Below are 17,702 nucleotides of genomic sequence, written 5' to 3'. Positions count from 1 at the left end.
AGCCACTGAATTGATTTGGTGGCTGTATAAATATAAAGCTTTCTCATTTTTATTAATAAAGCCAATCCATACTTATTTTTATGTATTAAAAAAAACCATGTAAAAGTTGTGGTTTTGGAAACAGACTTCCATGTATAAATTCTTTAAAAGGTTTTGCTTTAAAATTACTTTATTCTAATGACTTTATATAAAATATCCCTTTTTATACATGGTGCTCATGATCGGACTTTTTTTAAGCTTTTACAGTATTTCTGAAGTTAATCCTACAAATGTCGTTTGAGGCAAAAAAATTTAATACATATTCTATTTTATATATGCTGTCATTTAGAGGTAAATATACTTTTCAGATAGTGAATGAAACAGTCATGAAGATCTTCTTGCCTGCACTGATACTATACATCCTGATAAAAGTAACTCTTGCACCTTTTAAATCCAACTGAAATGCTATCCTATGCAAACATGTTACTTTTCTGTCTGTACTTAAGTTTATACTGAAAATGATCCAAAACCCCATGAATAATAAATCACCTAGTAAATACTCTGGCCCTTTCGTTTTCATTTTTTTCTGCAGCAATATTATCTTGATCCCTTTGGACACCTTTTGAAACTGAAAAATGTGACATTATAGCAAGATAGACAATTCTGCCCATGCAGTATGTTTCCCTTATAATTTAGTTCCCAAAGTATTTTAGCCTTTAGACAGTCTCCCTCAGTAGACTTTGAAGATATTTGAAGGCCTAATATATTTTTTCTTTAAATTAATAAATGTTAAAGATAAATATTAAGATTTTTAAATCACTTTCCTAGATAAAGAAAAAGAAGTAAATACAAAATTGAGGTTTAAACTTATAAAATTTTCCAGAAATTTTTGAATGTTTTTGAATGTCTTGTCTTAGTACTACAGCTGCTAAATTGGTCAACAGATGGCAACATAGCATTAGGCATGGAATACAACTGTGTGGCGATCACAACCACTCTGTGAGAACAAGTTGTTCAATGCAGACGCTAGAGAATGATAATTAGAAAGTGTAGTACAAATCAACGAAAAAAGTAGAAGTAGCAAGTATGTGAAATATTTGAAGTAAATGTTGTAGCAGTCTTTGATAAAGCAGCACTTAAAATCTGTAGTCAAAATGTCAAATCACTTAAAATTTGCCATGCACATCAAACCATGAACTAGGACAAAAATGCAAAATCAAATAAAGTAAATGCAGATGACACTGGAATCATGCTTATAGCATTAAGAAAAAGACTTATGCCTGGAGTTCACTGTGGTTTAAAAGGATTATATTTAACTCTGTTTAAAATTTGAGTTACCTGTTTGTTTTTCTGTATAAACTGGCACTAACATGTATTTACACCAGCTGAAACTAACTACTAATATGGTGTCTTCCTCAGTTTGTGTACAGTCACCCAAAAGAAAAAGTTTATTGTTTGTGCAATAGTCAGTTTACTAAATCATTTAATAAACTCTACTGGTAGAGAGTTATACATTCTTTTCTTTAAAACCACTAAGCATAGAAACTTTATGTCAATATGGCTGATTTTAGACATGCTGCCTTTTTCTAGAAAGGGCCTGCACGATCGCAGGTTTCCCTGAGATAAAGATGTCTGTCGACACTACTTCAAGCTGTATGTGTTTGTGTCGTTGCTAGAGACCTGACTCAAGTAAAGTGCTCATTTTTGCTTATATTTCTCCTCATTTTCATGTCGAGCTGGCTGCATACCGAAGACTGAATTTTATGCTGATCTAAACAATATTATTTTTTATTTCCCAGCTATGTTGAAATCTGCAGCAATACAAAACTGTGCTATTTTGATACTACTGAGAGGAAAGTTGTTACTGCTCCCTCAACAGTGGTTCTGACACTGCAGTTTTCATGGTGGAATCAGCACTATATCTACACAATATTGAAGATTGTGTTAAATTCCTCTCTTCAGAAAAAAAAAATACTTACATAGCTAAAAATGTGATGAAGCCTAAACATTTGCTCTCAAAGACAACAAAAAATCAAAGAGAAATGTATGCAGAATTTGTTTTCTAGCTCTCTTTTTTTAAAATGAACAAAAGAGCAGCTGTGCTGCATAGACCAAATGTCTACTCTGTCTCCGGCAGTGGCCAAAAACTAATGCCTTGGGAAGAATATAAGGCAAGAGTAAGCATTTATGAAATATACTTCCAGAATAATCCAAAATGTGCCTCTCATTCACAAAAAAAAGGAGGCAATCATTGTCTTCATGCATAAATTTATTTAGTTTATGTGAAAAAAAAAAAAAACCCAAACAACTAGAACTTAGTAACACAGAGAACTATGAGAAAAAAACAGTTTGCATATGAATCTCTGTTTTACTTGTGCAAAAATAGTTTCTAAAGAACAGAAGTCAAGAAACTGCGAGTCTTGAGTCTTTTACTGTGCTTATTCAAAACCTGAAGAGAGTTTAATCTCTGCATGATAATAAATATACTGGAAAGTAGAGGGATAGCGACACCAAGTTTTTAGGATTCACAGCCAGGGTTTGGTATCTTGGCATGTATGGAAAAGTCATGGATGTTTTTGATTACTGTGGCTGAATCTGGACTGTGGGACATAAACATCCTCCCAAACTCATGGTTCATGATGAGCATCATAGCTGCACCTACGCCTCTGCTCCTGTTCAAGGAATAGCCCTGGTGCAATCCAGTCTTTTTCCAGTCTGGACAAATGTGGAGTCAGGATAAGAGTGCAAGTGCAAAAAACACCTAACCTGCCTTGATACTAAATTTTGTAAGTGTATGCTTTTTGCTAGATGTAGAACTGATGAAGACTCTTACCAGGTATAAATATCCAAACAGTATGTTCATTTTTGCTATTATTTTTCAGTAAAAATAAGTTCTTTAACCCTGCCAATTCTTCATGTGAACACATACTGCTGCCTCCTTTATTTGTGAAATAGATGTAAAGATATTTGCTTATTTGAAGAAAGAACCAGACCCTTTATGAAAAGATTGTCAATCAGAAGTGAGTTAGAGCGAGACAAAATAATAAAATAGTTTTTCTACCAAAAAAAATAGCATTTATCAGCCATTTAGGACCATTCATTGTTACAAGTTACTGTTCAGGGACTGAAGTTTCCAAGTAGTAACCAAATAATTGAATGAATGAAGTAACCAAAATAATTTCCTCCATTGTGTTTCTTTTCGGTATGGAAGTGCCTGTCAAATCCAGATTAAACACTTAAATGCAAATGAACTATTTTTTAGTGCCTTTTGGTACAGGACCATTCCTTTCACACATCTCTTCACCTCAGTAGTAAACCTGAGACATGCACCATGATTACAGAATGTCTGACAAAATATTCTCATTTTGTGAGGGCAGAGAGAGGTCTTTTAGTATGAGCTTGATACTACACAGGTATAGTTATATTGCTTCTAGCTTCAGAACTAATGGAATTGCTTTGTGAGCCATGAATCCGTGTACAGGGCTTCAGTAATTGGTCTGGATACACACCAAGGCGATATTTTATTCCTGGTTGTTTTCTTTGTCATAGCTCACTCTGTTCCTATACAATCCATGTTGTATGGGCAGAGCATTCTGTGTTGTGAGAAATTCTTTCTATCAGAAGATAGAAAAAAAAAATTGTTTAAAAAGCTTTTGACAGTGTCCCACATGGCATCCTTGTTTCTAAACTGGAGAGACATGGATTTGATGGGGGGACAACCCGCTGGATAAAGAATTGGATGGATGATCAAATTTAAAGAGTTGTGGCCAACAGCTTGATGTCCAAGTGGAGAGCGATGAAGAGTAATGACTCCAGGGGTTGGTGTTGGGGCTAGTGCTGTTTAACATCTTTGTTGGCAACATGGACAGTGGGATTGAGTGAACCCTCAGCAAGTTTTCTGACAACACCAAGCTGTGTGGTGCGGTTGACATGCTGGAGGGAAGGGATGTGCCATCCAGAGGGACCTGGACTGGCTTGAGAGGTGGGACCATGCAACCTCATGAAGTTCAACAAGGCCAAGTGCAAGGTCGTGCACAATGGTCAAGGCAATCCCCAGCACAAATACAGGTTGGGCGATGAGTAGATTGAGAGCAGCCCTGCAGAAGACTTGGGAGCAGTAGTGGATGGAAAACTATGAGCCAGCAGTATGCGCTCACAACCCAGAAAGCCGACTGTATCCTGGGCTGCATCAAGAGAAGTGTGGCCAGCAGGTCAAGGGGGGTGATTCTCCCCCTCTACTCTGCTCTTGTGAGACCCCACCTGGAGTACTGTGTTTGGTTCTGGGGGCCCCAACATAAGAAGGACATAGACCTGTTGGAGCAAGTCCAGAGGAGGGCCATAAAGATGATCGGGGGGCTGGAGCACCTCCCTTATGAGGACAGGCTGAGAGAGTTGGGGTTGTTCAGCCTAGAGAAGAGAAGGCTCAGGGCAGACCTTAGAGCAGCCCTCCAACACTTAAAGGGGGCCTACAGGAAAGATGGGGAGGGACTTTTTATCAGGGAGTGTAATGATAGGATGAGGGTTAATGGTTACAAATTGAAGGAGGAAAGATTTAGATTAGATAAAAGGAATAAATTCTTTCCTGTGAGGCTGGTGAGACACTGGAACAGATTCCCCCCCCTCCCTGGCAGTGTTCAAGGCCAGGCTGGACAGGGAGTTGAGCAACCTGGTCTAGTGGAAGGTGTCCCTGCCCATGGCAGGGGGTTGGAACTAGATGATCTGTAAGGTCCCTTCCAACCCAAACCATTCTGTGATTCTATGATTATATGTCTTCTTTCCCCTTTTATTCACTGATTTACCTAATTTAACATGAATGTGGGACTCTCACTTAATGCAATCAATCCTTCATCCCTGTTCCTTCTAGAGGAGCCATCCACCTTTACACTGGCTAGCTTTGCTTCTTTCAAACAGCAAGAGCAATCACTCCTTCCTCTTCATCAGAACATGTTTCATCTTTTTTTGGAGCCATATTGCAGATGTATTTAAAATGGAGCCTCTTTATTTGGTTGCTACTTAAGACAATAAGTGCTACAAATGGCCTTGTCACAGCAAAGAGTCCTTCTACAAGTATTTCTGTATTTCTAGTCTTTGAAGAAAAAAAAAAACCAAACTTTCTTAAATTGCCTGGTGTCCTGTACTTATTGGAGAAGATTAGCATAAGATCTTTCATAGGGCTTGGGTTTAAGGTGATTAAAGAGATAAAGTGTTTACAAGGCTAAGTAAGGCCTGGATGTGTGTCTGGTAGACTGAGATCAATGACCCACCTAGGATCCATTTCTGCTAGTAAGTGAGAGCCTCAGCGGATGGAGCTGTTTAACAAAGAGAAGCTGGCCAGGATTCATGTGCAGTCTGGGAATAAGGAGAGAATACTATTTAATGCCATGTCCGATTGCATGAAGGCTGGAAACAGGCTGGAAACACTCCTGACACATCTGCATAGAAAAGCTATTAGTCACTTCAATTTGAACTCCTGCTATATTTACCCTATAGTTATTGCTTGGGCTAATGGCATATAAGGTAGTTACTTTGTCTTAGTCAAAATACTTTCCAAATCACTTAACCCTTTCAGATGCAGACATATTCTGGGGAGTTACAATAGCAATTCCAGAGGTACAGTCACCTTAAGCTTTCACACACGAAGAGAAGTTGCTGTGCCTGTCAGCAACTGTGTTGTTGCAGATTTACTTGCTTTTGTTTAACTCAACTTCCAAGTCTCCTGTGACTGGTGTGTTTCAGTTTCAAACAGTCTAGTGACTGCACATAACCTGAAGTTGCTGGGGCTCTTCCCCTGGCAAAAGACGTTTATTTGGCAGGTGCCCCATCTAACAACCCAAGATGAGATCTGTGATAATAAATGCTCAGTTTCCACCATCCCAGTTTGCTGTAATCCTGACCAGACTTCTTAGAAGCAGCTGCTCCCCATTTGTCTTTTTCTGATCCTGTGCTTCAGGTAAAGCATACAAAAAGATTTACACCTGTCAGATCTCAGCTGGTGGATCAGTAAAGGGCACTCGACCCTTCTGTGAGGCGTTGTACCCATCACAGTAGCATTACATTAATAACACAATAAGATAAACTCATGTCCTGTAAAAAAGCTCGTTTATCATTTTAACTAATTTAAACAACTTTGATATTTGATATATTATGTCTATCAATTCTAGACTCAAAATATTTCAGAGACTTGATGTAGCTATGTGGCTAATTTTAGATATGTCATATTGTCCTGTATATTCTGCAAATGTATGTATTTAGAAATATATTTATTTAAATAAGCATGTTAGTGCATTCTTTCTCTACCATAAGCAAAACTCTTATGTTTATTTATAATTACTGTTATATAATTTAATCTTATTTTTCTAATACAAAAATATTACATATATTAAAATATTTCTAAAATAATCCTTTTCCTATATTAACATAATTTTATTGCATTTTTAACGTAATTAAATAAATCCAAAGATATCTGATATATATTGAGCTTACTAGATCAGTTTTACTGGAATTCCTAAATTACTTCTCTTTGCTACATTGACTTTGTGTTTTTGTAAATTCCAGCCTGTTTAATTTTGAGTGATAAAACTGGTAGATAATACTGAAATCAGAATTTGTGTGAAAATATAATTTTTTTTCACTAATTGCTTATTTTTTGTCAGATTTTTTTTTTCTTATGTCTTTGGACACTTTTTATACAGTTAGTGTGAATAGTTGATATATTTTTCATATAACAGTAGTGATTTTTTAAAACAGTGCTACTTTTTAAGAAAACACAAGAGCATGCATATGTGCCTTTTTGCTTTAATTTTGATGATGCATATGCCTACTAATATCATTAGTATACATGTAAAGCCTGAAAACTAAGAAGTTGAGCTGAATGATCCCTCAGTGATATAACTATCAAGTAAAAAATAAAGTCAAAGGTCTGAGTTTTTAAGACAATAATAAATAACTGATTTTGTTGATTTTTTAAAAAATAAAATAAGGTTATGTTAATTTTAAAGATAAGTGGTTTTACAGTTCAAGGATAAATATAGTTGTATTACAGGTTTCAGTGATTTATCACTGGTTTAGAACTGCAGTTTTAATGTTTCCTTTTTATAATTGCTCAAATGGCAGAGTGAACATGGATTAAGGAGAAGTCGTCTCTTATTTTAAGATGAGGCAGTTATTCATGTTAGCTAAATCTATATTTAATTTATTGGGCTCAGTCCTGAATAAATTTTCAGCAGACATATATTATGCTGTGCTTGCTTGCATTTATTTATGTGAAAATAGTGCTCTTTTTTAAATGAATGTAAAAATCGTTCCAGTTTGCTTTGTTCAGATTCCTATAGTGTTAGTTGGAAACACTTTAGTTAAAGCACTGCAAAGCCAAGGACTTAAGGATGGGACTTTCAAAAACTCCTTCTAAGAGACTCAGATGTCCTGATTCCATTAATGCTTTGTGAAAATGCAGCAGTAAATGTACATTGCAGATAACTTCAGAGTCAGTGGCTGGGAAAATGTTTGGAAACACCTCTTGAGTTTCTTGGGATCCATTCCTAAGACCATATTTTCCCCCTTTCCACACCTAACCAGGAGCCATCTGACAAGCCATTACAAATGTTGTAGTCCCTCTGAGGAACATGCAAGTGGAAGCTCAGTCCCTCCATGTTGGCTCTGAGTCCAGCCTGTGTCGTGAGCTGTACTGGTTTTAGTCACTAATCATTTTCTTTTCATGTGATGGTGAGCAGGCTTTGAGAATATTTCTTCCCATTTCCACATCTGTGCTTCTCATACAATACTATTTGCAATTTATCACATGTATTTCCTAGTTTGGTCCTACCGCAGCTGTTTTAGATGTTTTCATGTTCTTCCGATTCATTGAATACGACTATGTCAAGATATGTTGAACAGAATGTTTTGCATATTTTTTCATCATTTTAAACCATATAATTAAGAGACACTGTGCTCTGTACACATCATTGGCAAGCAGTGTTCTAATTGAATGAGCACGTAAGCTTGAGACAAGATAAAAAGAATCTGTCCTTATGGAGTTTGTCAGGATAGGCTGCATTACAGTAATTAGAAAGCTGCTCTTCTTTAAAACAAGGTGTTTGGGCAGTTCCATTCTTCTTAGAAAATGCTTAATAAGGTTTCCATGGCCATGTGAGAACCTTCTAATATAATACACTGATCTTTATTTCTTCTACCTTTAATATAGATGATAGGTTTAAATTTTTGCAGGCAAAAGTAGTTTTTCATATGAATTTCTGATTTACCGACCTGACAAAATTTTGACCAAAGGAGTATGGCGTTCTCTAAAACATATCCCAAAAGATCAGCTGAGTGAAGAATTTCTAAGCTTAAATTCAGCACTGATATGAATTCTTTAACTAAATGGATTTCTTTCACTTCCTAAATTCAAATGGCTTAATATTTTATTATTTCTTACCTGTAATTTTTCTCAGTTTCTAAAAATTGAGTCTTAACTAGAGAATTACTACTGGCAAATTCTTAATTTCATTTTTTTTTTTTAGTGTATGCTCTTTGAGATACCAATGGGCTAAACCAATTTTGTTTTCAAATAGATTTCTTGAAGAATGCTAACTGCCACCAGAATGTGTTCTGAGAACTTGGTGGGCTTTGTGATGGTCTTTTTTTTTTTTAATTTAATTTCTGTCAGCTAAATTGCATTGAAAGAAGCTACATTCTTGGAATTGAAATATTAAGGTAGACAACACTGTTGTTACTGTGAAAAGAGTGTAACTGTCTCTTTTGCAATGACAAAGCATTTAAGAGCACCTTCTCCCTTCTTTGGCATTTGTCAGTGTTTTTTAAAACCATCATTGCACTGTGTTCTATTATGAAGTTAATAAAATTGCCGCTTTGACTTAATATGTTACAACCCTCACCACTTGAATCCTCCCAAACTACGGTGCTTATAGGAAGTCATCCCAGGGTGATACTGAAAGAAAAACATACACGTAAACTGGCGGTGCAGTAAGATTGTGCCACGTGTCCTGTGGGATCTGCACTGGATTTTTCTGAGCTTCTGTAGATCACATAGTGCCTCCTGTTTCCATGCATGCCTGAGAATTTAAATACTGATATAATGTGAAGTAATGATCAGTGTGCTGAATGAGAAAAGATGCAGCCGTCATTTTGGTCAGCATTTCACACAGGACAATTCTTTATAACTTCTTTCAATAAGACAGAAAAGAGGACACTGGGTAAATGGAGATGTGCTTCTCTTAGCTTACCATAGAGTGTCCCTTGACTTATAATATCGCCTCAGCAAGGACTAGTGGAATAGCATAACATGTGGTTTTTAGATGAAGGGAAGCAGGAGGAAGAATCTTATTGTATGGCTTAATTTTACTGTTGTTTTAAAAAGTGTTGAAAAACTACATATCTAAGACTGCAGAACTGTCAGTAGTGGAATTGTATAATACATTAAGACATGAACTAACCTGAATATCTGCAGCTATCCTGGAAACTAAAAAGGAAAATTTCGGTGGAAACTGGGAAAGAGATGGACTTTTAACCTGAGATTTCTTATAATCTTAATGTCTACCCCACACTAAATTCAGTATTGATATCTTTAAATATCTAAATTGATTTGCCTTTGCTAAGATTACTTCTAACTTTGATGCTTTTTATTGTGTACAGCCATTGGGCAAACATGGAGCCAAAGCCAAAACAATTCTCTCCACTTTCCCATGAATTCTAACACAGCAATTAGCTGAGTCTAAACAGACAAAAAATGAAGGCGCTAACTGGATTTACACACATACTGCATTTTATAATTGTTGAAGAGATTACTTTCTCGACTGCTTTCTTGGACAGAAGGAATTTCAGCTCATGGATTTCCTGTTTCGTATGTTAGTTGGGGAAATATTGAATGAAGGCTCAGGTAACATTACAGCCTATAAAGTGTACGTGCATAATGCTGGTTTCAAGTATAATTGTTTTTCAAACTGAAAAAATACTATCCCAATTAATGGTAGCACAACATTATAGTCTGACAAGGAATCTTAAGAGATGTGACTTTTATTTCAATTAGATATAATTATAAATAATACAGATTGCATTCATTTGAAATGCATTTTAAACAAACTTCTAAATAAACTTATGTTTCTCAGTAATTTAATTATTGGTTTTACATTATTTTACACTGTATTACATTACATTATTTTTAACTACCTTGGTCATGGGAAAATTGTGAAAATTTGCTGTATGGTATGGTCTCCCAAGAGTTTTGAACTAAGACACTGCTCTGCTAAAAGGGCTGCCTTACTGCTCTCTTATACTCTTGCTAGCGTTCAGGATAATGCTGGTAGAAGAAGAGAGAGGAAATATGGAAATGTGCAGTCAGTGCAGGGCAAAGCAGTCCTTTTGAGGCAGCAAAAAGGAATTACAGCTGTTTAAACAGGCTGTGGAACAGCATCCTTAGGCTCTGTCTCTCCTCTGTAGGGCATGTGCAGCACTGGGCAGTAAAAGAGACTATTTTAGTCAAAATACTCAGTCTAGAGAAAGACACAACTCTGAAAAAGTACTCTCTGGTGAAATGTTAAGTGTGGTTGTCACACACCTTGTGCCTGAATGTTTTCAGAGCATGCTCAGTCAGCATGTTTGTGGGACTGCAGTCTAACCTGAGTGTGCTCAGGTGTGGGGTATCTCCTGCGCTCTCTGCGTGCTGTTGTCAGTCTCCTCGTTCACAACAGATGAGTCTAGCCTATGGTATAGTTTTAGTGCCACCTCCAGCATATGGTATAGTTATAACTAGGTCAGTGGAGACCTTGCTGCCCTCTAGTTCCTCTAGTTATTTCAGCTATTTGAGCAACTGTACCAATCCACAAAGAAATTAAAGAAAGCATGCACCACCATCACAGTGGAAAGAGTCGAGGTGCTTTTGTTCACAACTTGATAAAGACCAGGAGACATTGTAGCTAAATCTGCAAGAAATACTGGCCAAATCCTCTCTGTATGTACTGAAGGTTACTTGAATATCAGTAGCATAAGCTAAACCTTTGGGTGCAGAAACATTGTTAAGACAATTGAATATGTATTTAGGCTTTTTCATGCATTTTCACTCAGGGCATAAGTTCACAGTATCAACATCATAATGTAAGAAAAAAGTTCAGTGCATGAATTGAAAGAAATTTTTTTGGATACACAAATGTGTGGCAACCCTGCATTAGAGACAATTTGCATGGACAACTCCAGTGGGTAAGTGGGGCTTGCTTTGTATGTGTAAGTGCAATTCTGTTCATGAAAATACAAATAGTTTACTCCTACTTCACCTTGGAGGGATAGCTGAAGATTGTGTTAGGTACCTTTTAAGAACTGAAGCCAGATGACAAGCTGTTTGTTGCATTTTCAGACAAAGAGCGACACCTGGATTTTAGTCTTCCAATAAATTGATCACATAGCTAGCTACCAGTTACCCTTTTCTATCAGTGCTTTTTAGTGGACACTTTCTCTCTTTTCCGGCTGGGCTGTTGCATTAAATTAGTTCACTCACCAAACTTTTAACGGAGGCACAGTTCAGAATAGTACCCAATCTATCCTTAAGAGTAGGATGTGTTCAGTCAGAATGTTTAGTAAGGAAGGAAGGAGAGTAAAAGCATTTGGGCTTAGTACTCGAGTATGCCAACATCCAAGGGTCATTTTTGACCCGGCTTTTTATTTGCCAAACATTTCACAGCTTGTTTTCATTTAATTTGAATGCTTCAAGTTGAAAAATGAAGAACATAAAAGAAGCAAAAGCAGAAAGGTTTCATGATTGCATTATTACAAATGCAGATCTTTGTATTTTAATTCCAAATAGCTTGTAATTTAAAAAATCCATTATACTAAACCCCTTTTAATTTTCATTTGAAATGAAAAGCTTATAGGATAGAGGTAAAATAAACTATTTTGTTTATCTCATGACTGGTATATTTTAGTTGGTTTGACTCTTTAGAGAGGAAAAGGAAAAAAAAAAAAGGTCCTCAGATAGTTGCACAGCTTTACTGAAAATAAACCCCCAAAAAATCCTGTTAGTCCACACTAGTACTGCCAGATCAGCTACTCAACCTTGCCTCTGTAGTTGGGAAAAAGAACTTCCTAAATTAAAAAAATATGACTAAAAGACTACAAAAGTTTTTCTAGCCCATCCCCTTGTTTTAAGGCAGAGTTAGAATTTTGCATCATTCCTGAAAAATATTTGTCAGATCTTTTTAAAGTTTTCTGTGGTGGAGACTGACAACCTCCTCAGTCCTTCATTAACCTCAAAGAGAGAAAGTTTCTGACTGATTTTTTTCTGATGCAATGCAAGCCCAATAGCTTTATCCTATCCACTATAGACACAGTGAACAAACTGTTCTCTGCTTCTTGGTGATAGCCTTGTAAAAACTGTTATTATGCCCACTCTCAATTTTCTCTAATTTAGCATGATCAGCTCCAGTTCTTGCAGTCTTTCTTCAGAGGTCATGTTTTCTAGATCTCTGATCTCTTTTCTCTCTCAGGGCTTTTTCAGACAGCTAATTTCTTTCTTTGAAATCTGATGCCCAAAAATGGATGCAGTATTCCAGCTAGAGCTTTGCCACTGCCAAGTAGAGTTGAAGGATTACTTCCTGCGCTTTGTGGGCTGCTCTCCTATAGATGTTGCAGAATGGCGATTGCTTTTTTTTGCAGTCACTCAGTTGTGATATGCTGTATCTCCCTGACTGTCATTTTGTGTTCCCCATCCTGAACAGCTGATTATTTCTGCCTGCGTGTAGTCCCTTCTGCTTTTCTGTACAGCATTTCAAACTTCTTTTCTAAGCAGTACTCCAGTTTCTGGAAATTATTTTAAGTTCTAGCAATGCCTTCCTGTTGCACATCTGCAGACTTAGTTAATCTGGTTTCTGTTCTATTGTTTGAGTTCTTAATTAAAACATTGCATTTTGTAATAGACCTCCAGTCAGCAAGTCTTTTCAGTTGTTCAAAGACTCATTAATAACTACTCTTTGATTATGGTCATTCAAACAGTTTTTGCTTGCTTTATAATACTTTAAACCTTGCTTTTTAAATTTGCTTATGAAATTTTTATGTGAAATGGTGTCAAAAATGTTGCTGAAATAAAAATATATGACAACCAGTTGTTTTTCGCTGTTGTGAATCCTTCTTACAAGCAGACTGACTTGTGATTTGTTCTTGACAAATTCATGTTGACTATTACTCATCTGCTTATCTTTCATTGTTTTTAAATTCTTTATTTATTCCATTTTTTTCAGTGTACTGAATTTGAACTGACTATAATAAAACACATACATACATCTACTAGCCATCTAACATTCCATCTTTGAGAACTACTCAGTGGCAATGAGTAATAGTTCTGAGGTCACTTCATTCCCTTCTTAGCTATCCTAGGATGAAGTTCATAATACTTATAAAACTTATAATTTGTGGAAATGTTCTCTAGTTTGTTTCCCTATTTTAGGCTGGGATTTTACTTCTTTGCAACTGGATTAGCCCCATGCTCTTAGTTGATTCTTCTAATAAAAGTGTACAAAAATTTATTAAACACTTCAGCTTTCCTAACCTTTTGTCATAGAATCATAGAATTATTTAGATTGGAAAAGACTTGTAAGACCACTGAGTCAAACTGTAAACCTAACACTGCCAAGTCCACCATTAAACCATGTCCCTAAGTGCCATATCTACATGTCTGTCAGTACCATTACTGTTCTGCTAAGTTGTGGACCAGCTTTTTCCATAGCCACAACAGAGTAGACATACTGCAAACTCCCGATACTGAAAAAGCACATCAGGCTCGCTCAGCTCTGCTCTTTCCAGCAGCCTCCATCACCAATAACACTGGAAACCTACTTCCCACTCCTCTAACAGCTTTCTTAAGTGGCCCAACTGTCTTGTTTAGCATCCAGGACTGTGAACAGCAGAAGAGTAGTGACATCATGACCTTTAAAAACTGAAAAATGTTGCAGTCTGGCTGTCCTATAGAGAACATACATTGTGAAGAGCAGTTGTGGTTGTAGCTCTAGCTACTCACTGTGGTGCACTGGCCACTAAAGGCTGAAAAGAGAAGTGGCATTTGTCTTAGTCGAGTTCTTGAGCTGTCTTTATATCAAGTTCAGCCCCACCTCACATCATTTCCAATCATAGTGGCAGTGCTGGCAGTGTTGCATCAAGTGATTAGGAGAAGAAGAAGGGAACACGTACTAGTTCAAAGTAAAATAGCAAAAGTTTTATTTTAAAGATGCGTAACCTGAGGCACAGAGAAACAAAGTATTATTTCCAGAATCTGATAGTAGGTTTTGTAATGTGAAGTACCATCCAGGAGTCCTGACTGAAGCGTGTTACTCTCACATCAGAATTCACTCCTCAGCTGCTTAAACAAATCCCTTAGAGATGGGTGTGAGGAGAGGATAAGATATATGGGAAAGGAAATGAGAATGTCATCTCCACTTTATTGTGTAATACTCATTTAAGAATGGCTAGAGCTTTCTGAATAATGAATGTATCTCAGTATTTCATGTCAGTGCAGAATGCTGTCTGAAGAACAGTTATTGTAAATGAGAACTGAGAAACTGCTACTGGAAAATTATTATAAACCTTAGGAAAGTGCTAATTTCAAAAACAAAACATGGATTTCATTTTATAGTGTGACTTTCCATTAGGAAAAAATATTTTATTTTAAAGTTCTCTTGAAAAAATAACGAGAATAACTCTGATATTTTTTTTTTCATCCCTTGCAGCTCCCAGACAGCTGTATAATGGATTACTATGAAAAATACAAGCACAGAATGAATGAGCTTGAAGCATTTAATATGGTAAAAATTATAGGATTAATACTATTTCGTTGTATATATGTGCTAGTCTAGAACAAAGCCCTGTTAAATTTTATGTGGAGATGGACTGTCTTACGCTATAGTATGCAATCTCAAAAACAAAGCAGCTCCCCCTTCCAAACTTTGGAGCATATCCTATTCCCAAACTATATTAGGTGTCAGTAAAATAATAAAGTGAACACATGGAAGATTCTTTTTCAAGAGGGACTATTACCCTGGAAAATGAAATGTCAGTCTCCTTTTAAACCTCGACTGGTCTCCGTGCAGTTATTCCATAAAAATTCTTTTTATTAAAATTCATTATTTCCCTCTTTAAAATTGTTCTGCTTCATATAATATCATTTTCTTGTTGGACAATGTCTCAAAACCAACTAAACAACTTAGTTTCCTGGCCTTATGGCATTCCATGGTTTTTTGATCTGTAATATAATCTGTTCTGAAGATGTCCATCCCACAGGGAAAATGGGCCAGGTGACATTTGTACAACAGAACCACTAGAAAATAATTGACCTTCCTGGAATTGTTCTGTGGAAGTGTAGCCATTTGCAAGTATAGTGTCTCTCTTTCCCAAAATTGTTATAGTATCTAATCTTTCTTTCAGTTGAAGGTTGTTCTGGCTCCCTGCATAGAGGTTTTGATACTTCTGGATCGTCTTTGCTACCTCAAGGAGCAGGTATTTTTACATTATATTTTATGATACCTAAAGGGTACATCAGTGAAATGAGACTATTTCAGCCAATTTATTACTGTGTAGACCAAAAGTCTCTGTTGCAGTATTATTATTCTCATCATATTTGCAAAAGTATAAGCATTCATTCCATTTAGTATAAACATATGCCCAGCAGATGTTTTTATTTTCAGCAAAGCAGCAACAGTAAAGTTTATGTTCTTTTAATTGTATGGTAATTACTAGTCAATAGACAGTAAAAATAAATTAATTAAATATGAAAGAAATCTCATTTTATACAGCATATTGAGATATTTAATAATTAAAAATAATATTGGAAACGCTAAAAAACATTGTGCTGTACATGCTAGAGCTTCTATTGAATATGTTTTAGAATATATAATTCAAGAAATTTTGAATTAGGTCCAAAATGTTTACAATTTCCTTTTATTGTTTCTTAATTAAGATTAATGATGAGAGAGGGTGTACTTTTTCCAACTGTATGGGTCAACTGAGGTACATTTGACTAACATACAGCCTGAATATATTTTACAAGTATAGACCTGGGATATAATAAGCAAATGCTACTACATTTACTCCATAATGATTTACGTTACAGTGTTTCTTTTAACACTAATTTTGAGCTTGGCCTGATTAACTCAGAAGCAGCAGTCATACTTTCTCTGTACCAGTAAACATTTTTCAGACAAATAATAATTTGCTAAGGGGAAGTGATAGTATCTTCCACCTTCTGCTCTGGGCCATGGTCAAAATAAAATTTTAAAATAAAAAAAACATTCATATGGATAACTCTGTTTTTCCACAATAAACCTTTCATTTTAACAGCTCCATTTTGTCAGTATACTCTGCCACAGTGCACTTGGAACAACTGAATTGTAGTAAATGCATGCTTTTGTTCTAAAGTGGTATTTTTACAGAGAGGCAATTTAAAATATTTTAAATAATGATGTATTTTCCCAAATGCCAACCAGTTATAAATCACAGAGATCTGAATGATTTCCAAGACGGGAGATCAGACTTGCTGTATTTAGCACCAATTTACCTTTTCTAAATGTAATATACGCATTGATTTCATCTTGTACTAGTTGATTCACAAAATGTGTTTAGGAACAAAAAAGAGAAATGATAAAAGCCATATGCAACATGAAGACCAGATCCAGCTGGCCTGATTCATTTGAAAAGTCAGTTAATTAGCTTCAGTAGTAGAACATGCTGCATAAAATGAGTAGGACATGTCCTTAATTTCTTTGCAATAGTTCAACTGAAAAAAAGCTTTATTGATGAAGGGGGTGGTAATAGTGCTAGAAATAATTTAATGACTTGAAATACATCCTGCTTTGGATGTCCTTTTTTTTCCACAACAATCTTTCCGTGATTTTCTTTTTAGATAAGTGTTTTCCCTGCTTGGCATTAAGGACTTTTTTTTTTTCAATTTTGTATTTCAGAATGTGAACCTATTACAATATCTTAGCTTTTAAGTCAAACACGTTTTTATGTACTTCAATCATATATCATTTTACAGGACAACATTGCCTGGTCTGGACTTGTGAAGTTATTCGATCCTGTGAAATCCCCTAGATGCTATGCAGTCATTGCTCTGAAGAAACACTTGTGTTTTTAAGTGGAAGCAAATTGCAGATAGGTTGAAAACTCTGAACTGATAACTGCCATTTCCTCACTTTTAATTCTGTTACTTTTAAATGATTCCTCAAGTACACTGCTTTTCAGCTGCAAAAGTAAAAAGTGTAGTACCTCTTTAAATCATGAGAAATAAATATCTCTTTTATAAATACCACTGCTTCCTTATGTCAGTTATTAAATAATGTTGAACATCTGATGTTATTGTGAAAGTTATGACCTGTATTATGTGATTGTTGGTTTTTATGTTTCTTCTTTTTAAGTCATTATACTCGGTATACTATGTATCAATACCACTTCTCTTGATATTTCTAATCACAAAATCATACCTTCTCAATTCTTACCAGTGGCTGGCATCAGCAGTCTCAGACTAGCCTCACCTTTTCTTTTACATAGAATAAAGAGAAGAACAACCTGCACTGTAAACAAGAGGTTCATAGACTAAATAGGATCTTTGTACTTCCCTGTTCAGGTCATCGGGACCAGCTCATTTATAGAGCAACTGAGAAGAGCCTAGACAGTAACAACCTGCAAAGAGCACTTTTGTATTATTAACCCCTTCTTCCTTCAGGCGTGTTCCTGGT

The 17,702-nt window shown here is 35.9% G+C and overlaps 1 protein-coding gene across 3 annotated transcripts in view; it reads left to right on the top strand.

Moving 5' to 3' along the window:
- The window catches only part of METTL25 (methyltransferase like 25), a 69,586-nt gene extending 52,314 nt beyond the window's left edge, over nucleotides 1-17,272 (top strand). For 2 of the 3 annotated variants that reach the window (XM_074902781.1, XM_074902780.1), the window contains exons 10-12: nucleotides 14,700-14,774; nucleotides 15,394-15,465; nucleotides 17,003-17,272. In XM_074902781.1, the coding sequence (XP_074758882.1) occupies nucleotides 14,700-14,774; nucleotides 15,394-15,465; nucleotides 17,003-17,101 (246 nt within the window). In that variant the 3' untranslated portion in view covers nucleotides 17,102-17,272. Of the gene's footprint in view, nucleotides 1-9,627; nucleotides 12,851-14,699; nucleotides 14,775-15,393; nucleotides 15,466-17,002 lie in introns of those variants that run through there. The other variant, XM_074902782.1, reaches the window with a different exon arrangement.
- The last annotated feature ends 430 nt before the right edge of the window (nucleotides 17,273-17,702 follow it).

This window comes from Athene noctua, chromosome 3 (assembly GCF_965140245.1).
Source record: "Athene noctua chromosome 3, bAthNoc1.hap1.1, whole genome shotgun sequence".
In the NCBI taxonomy this organism is placed as follows: Eukaryota; Metazoa; Chordata; class Aves; order Strigiformes; family Strigidae; genus Athene; species Athene noctua.
The sequence above is the reverse complement of the archived record's forward strand: the minus strand, read 5'-3'. Positions and strand labels throughout refer to the sequence as shown.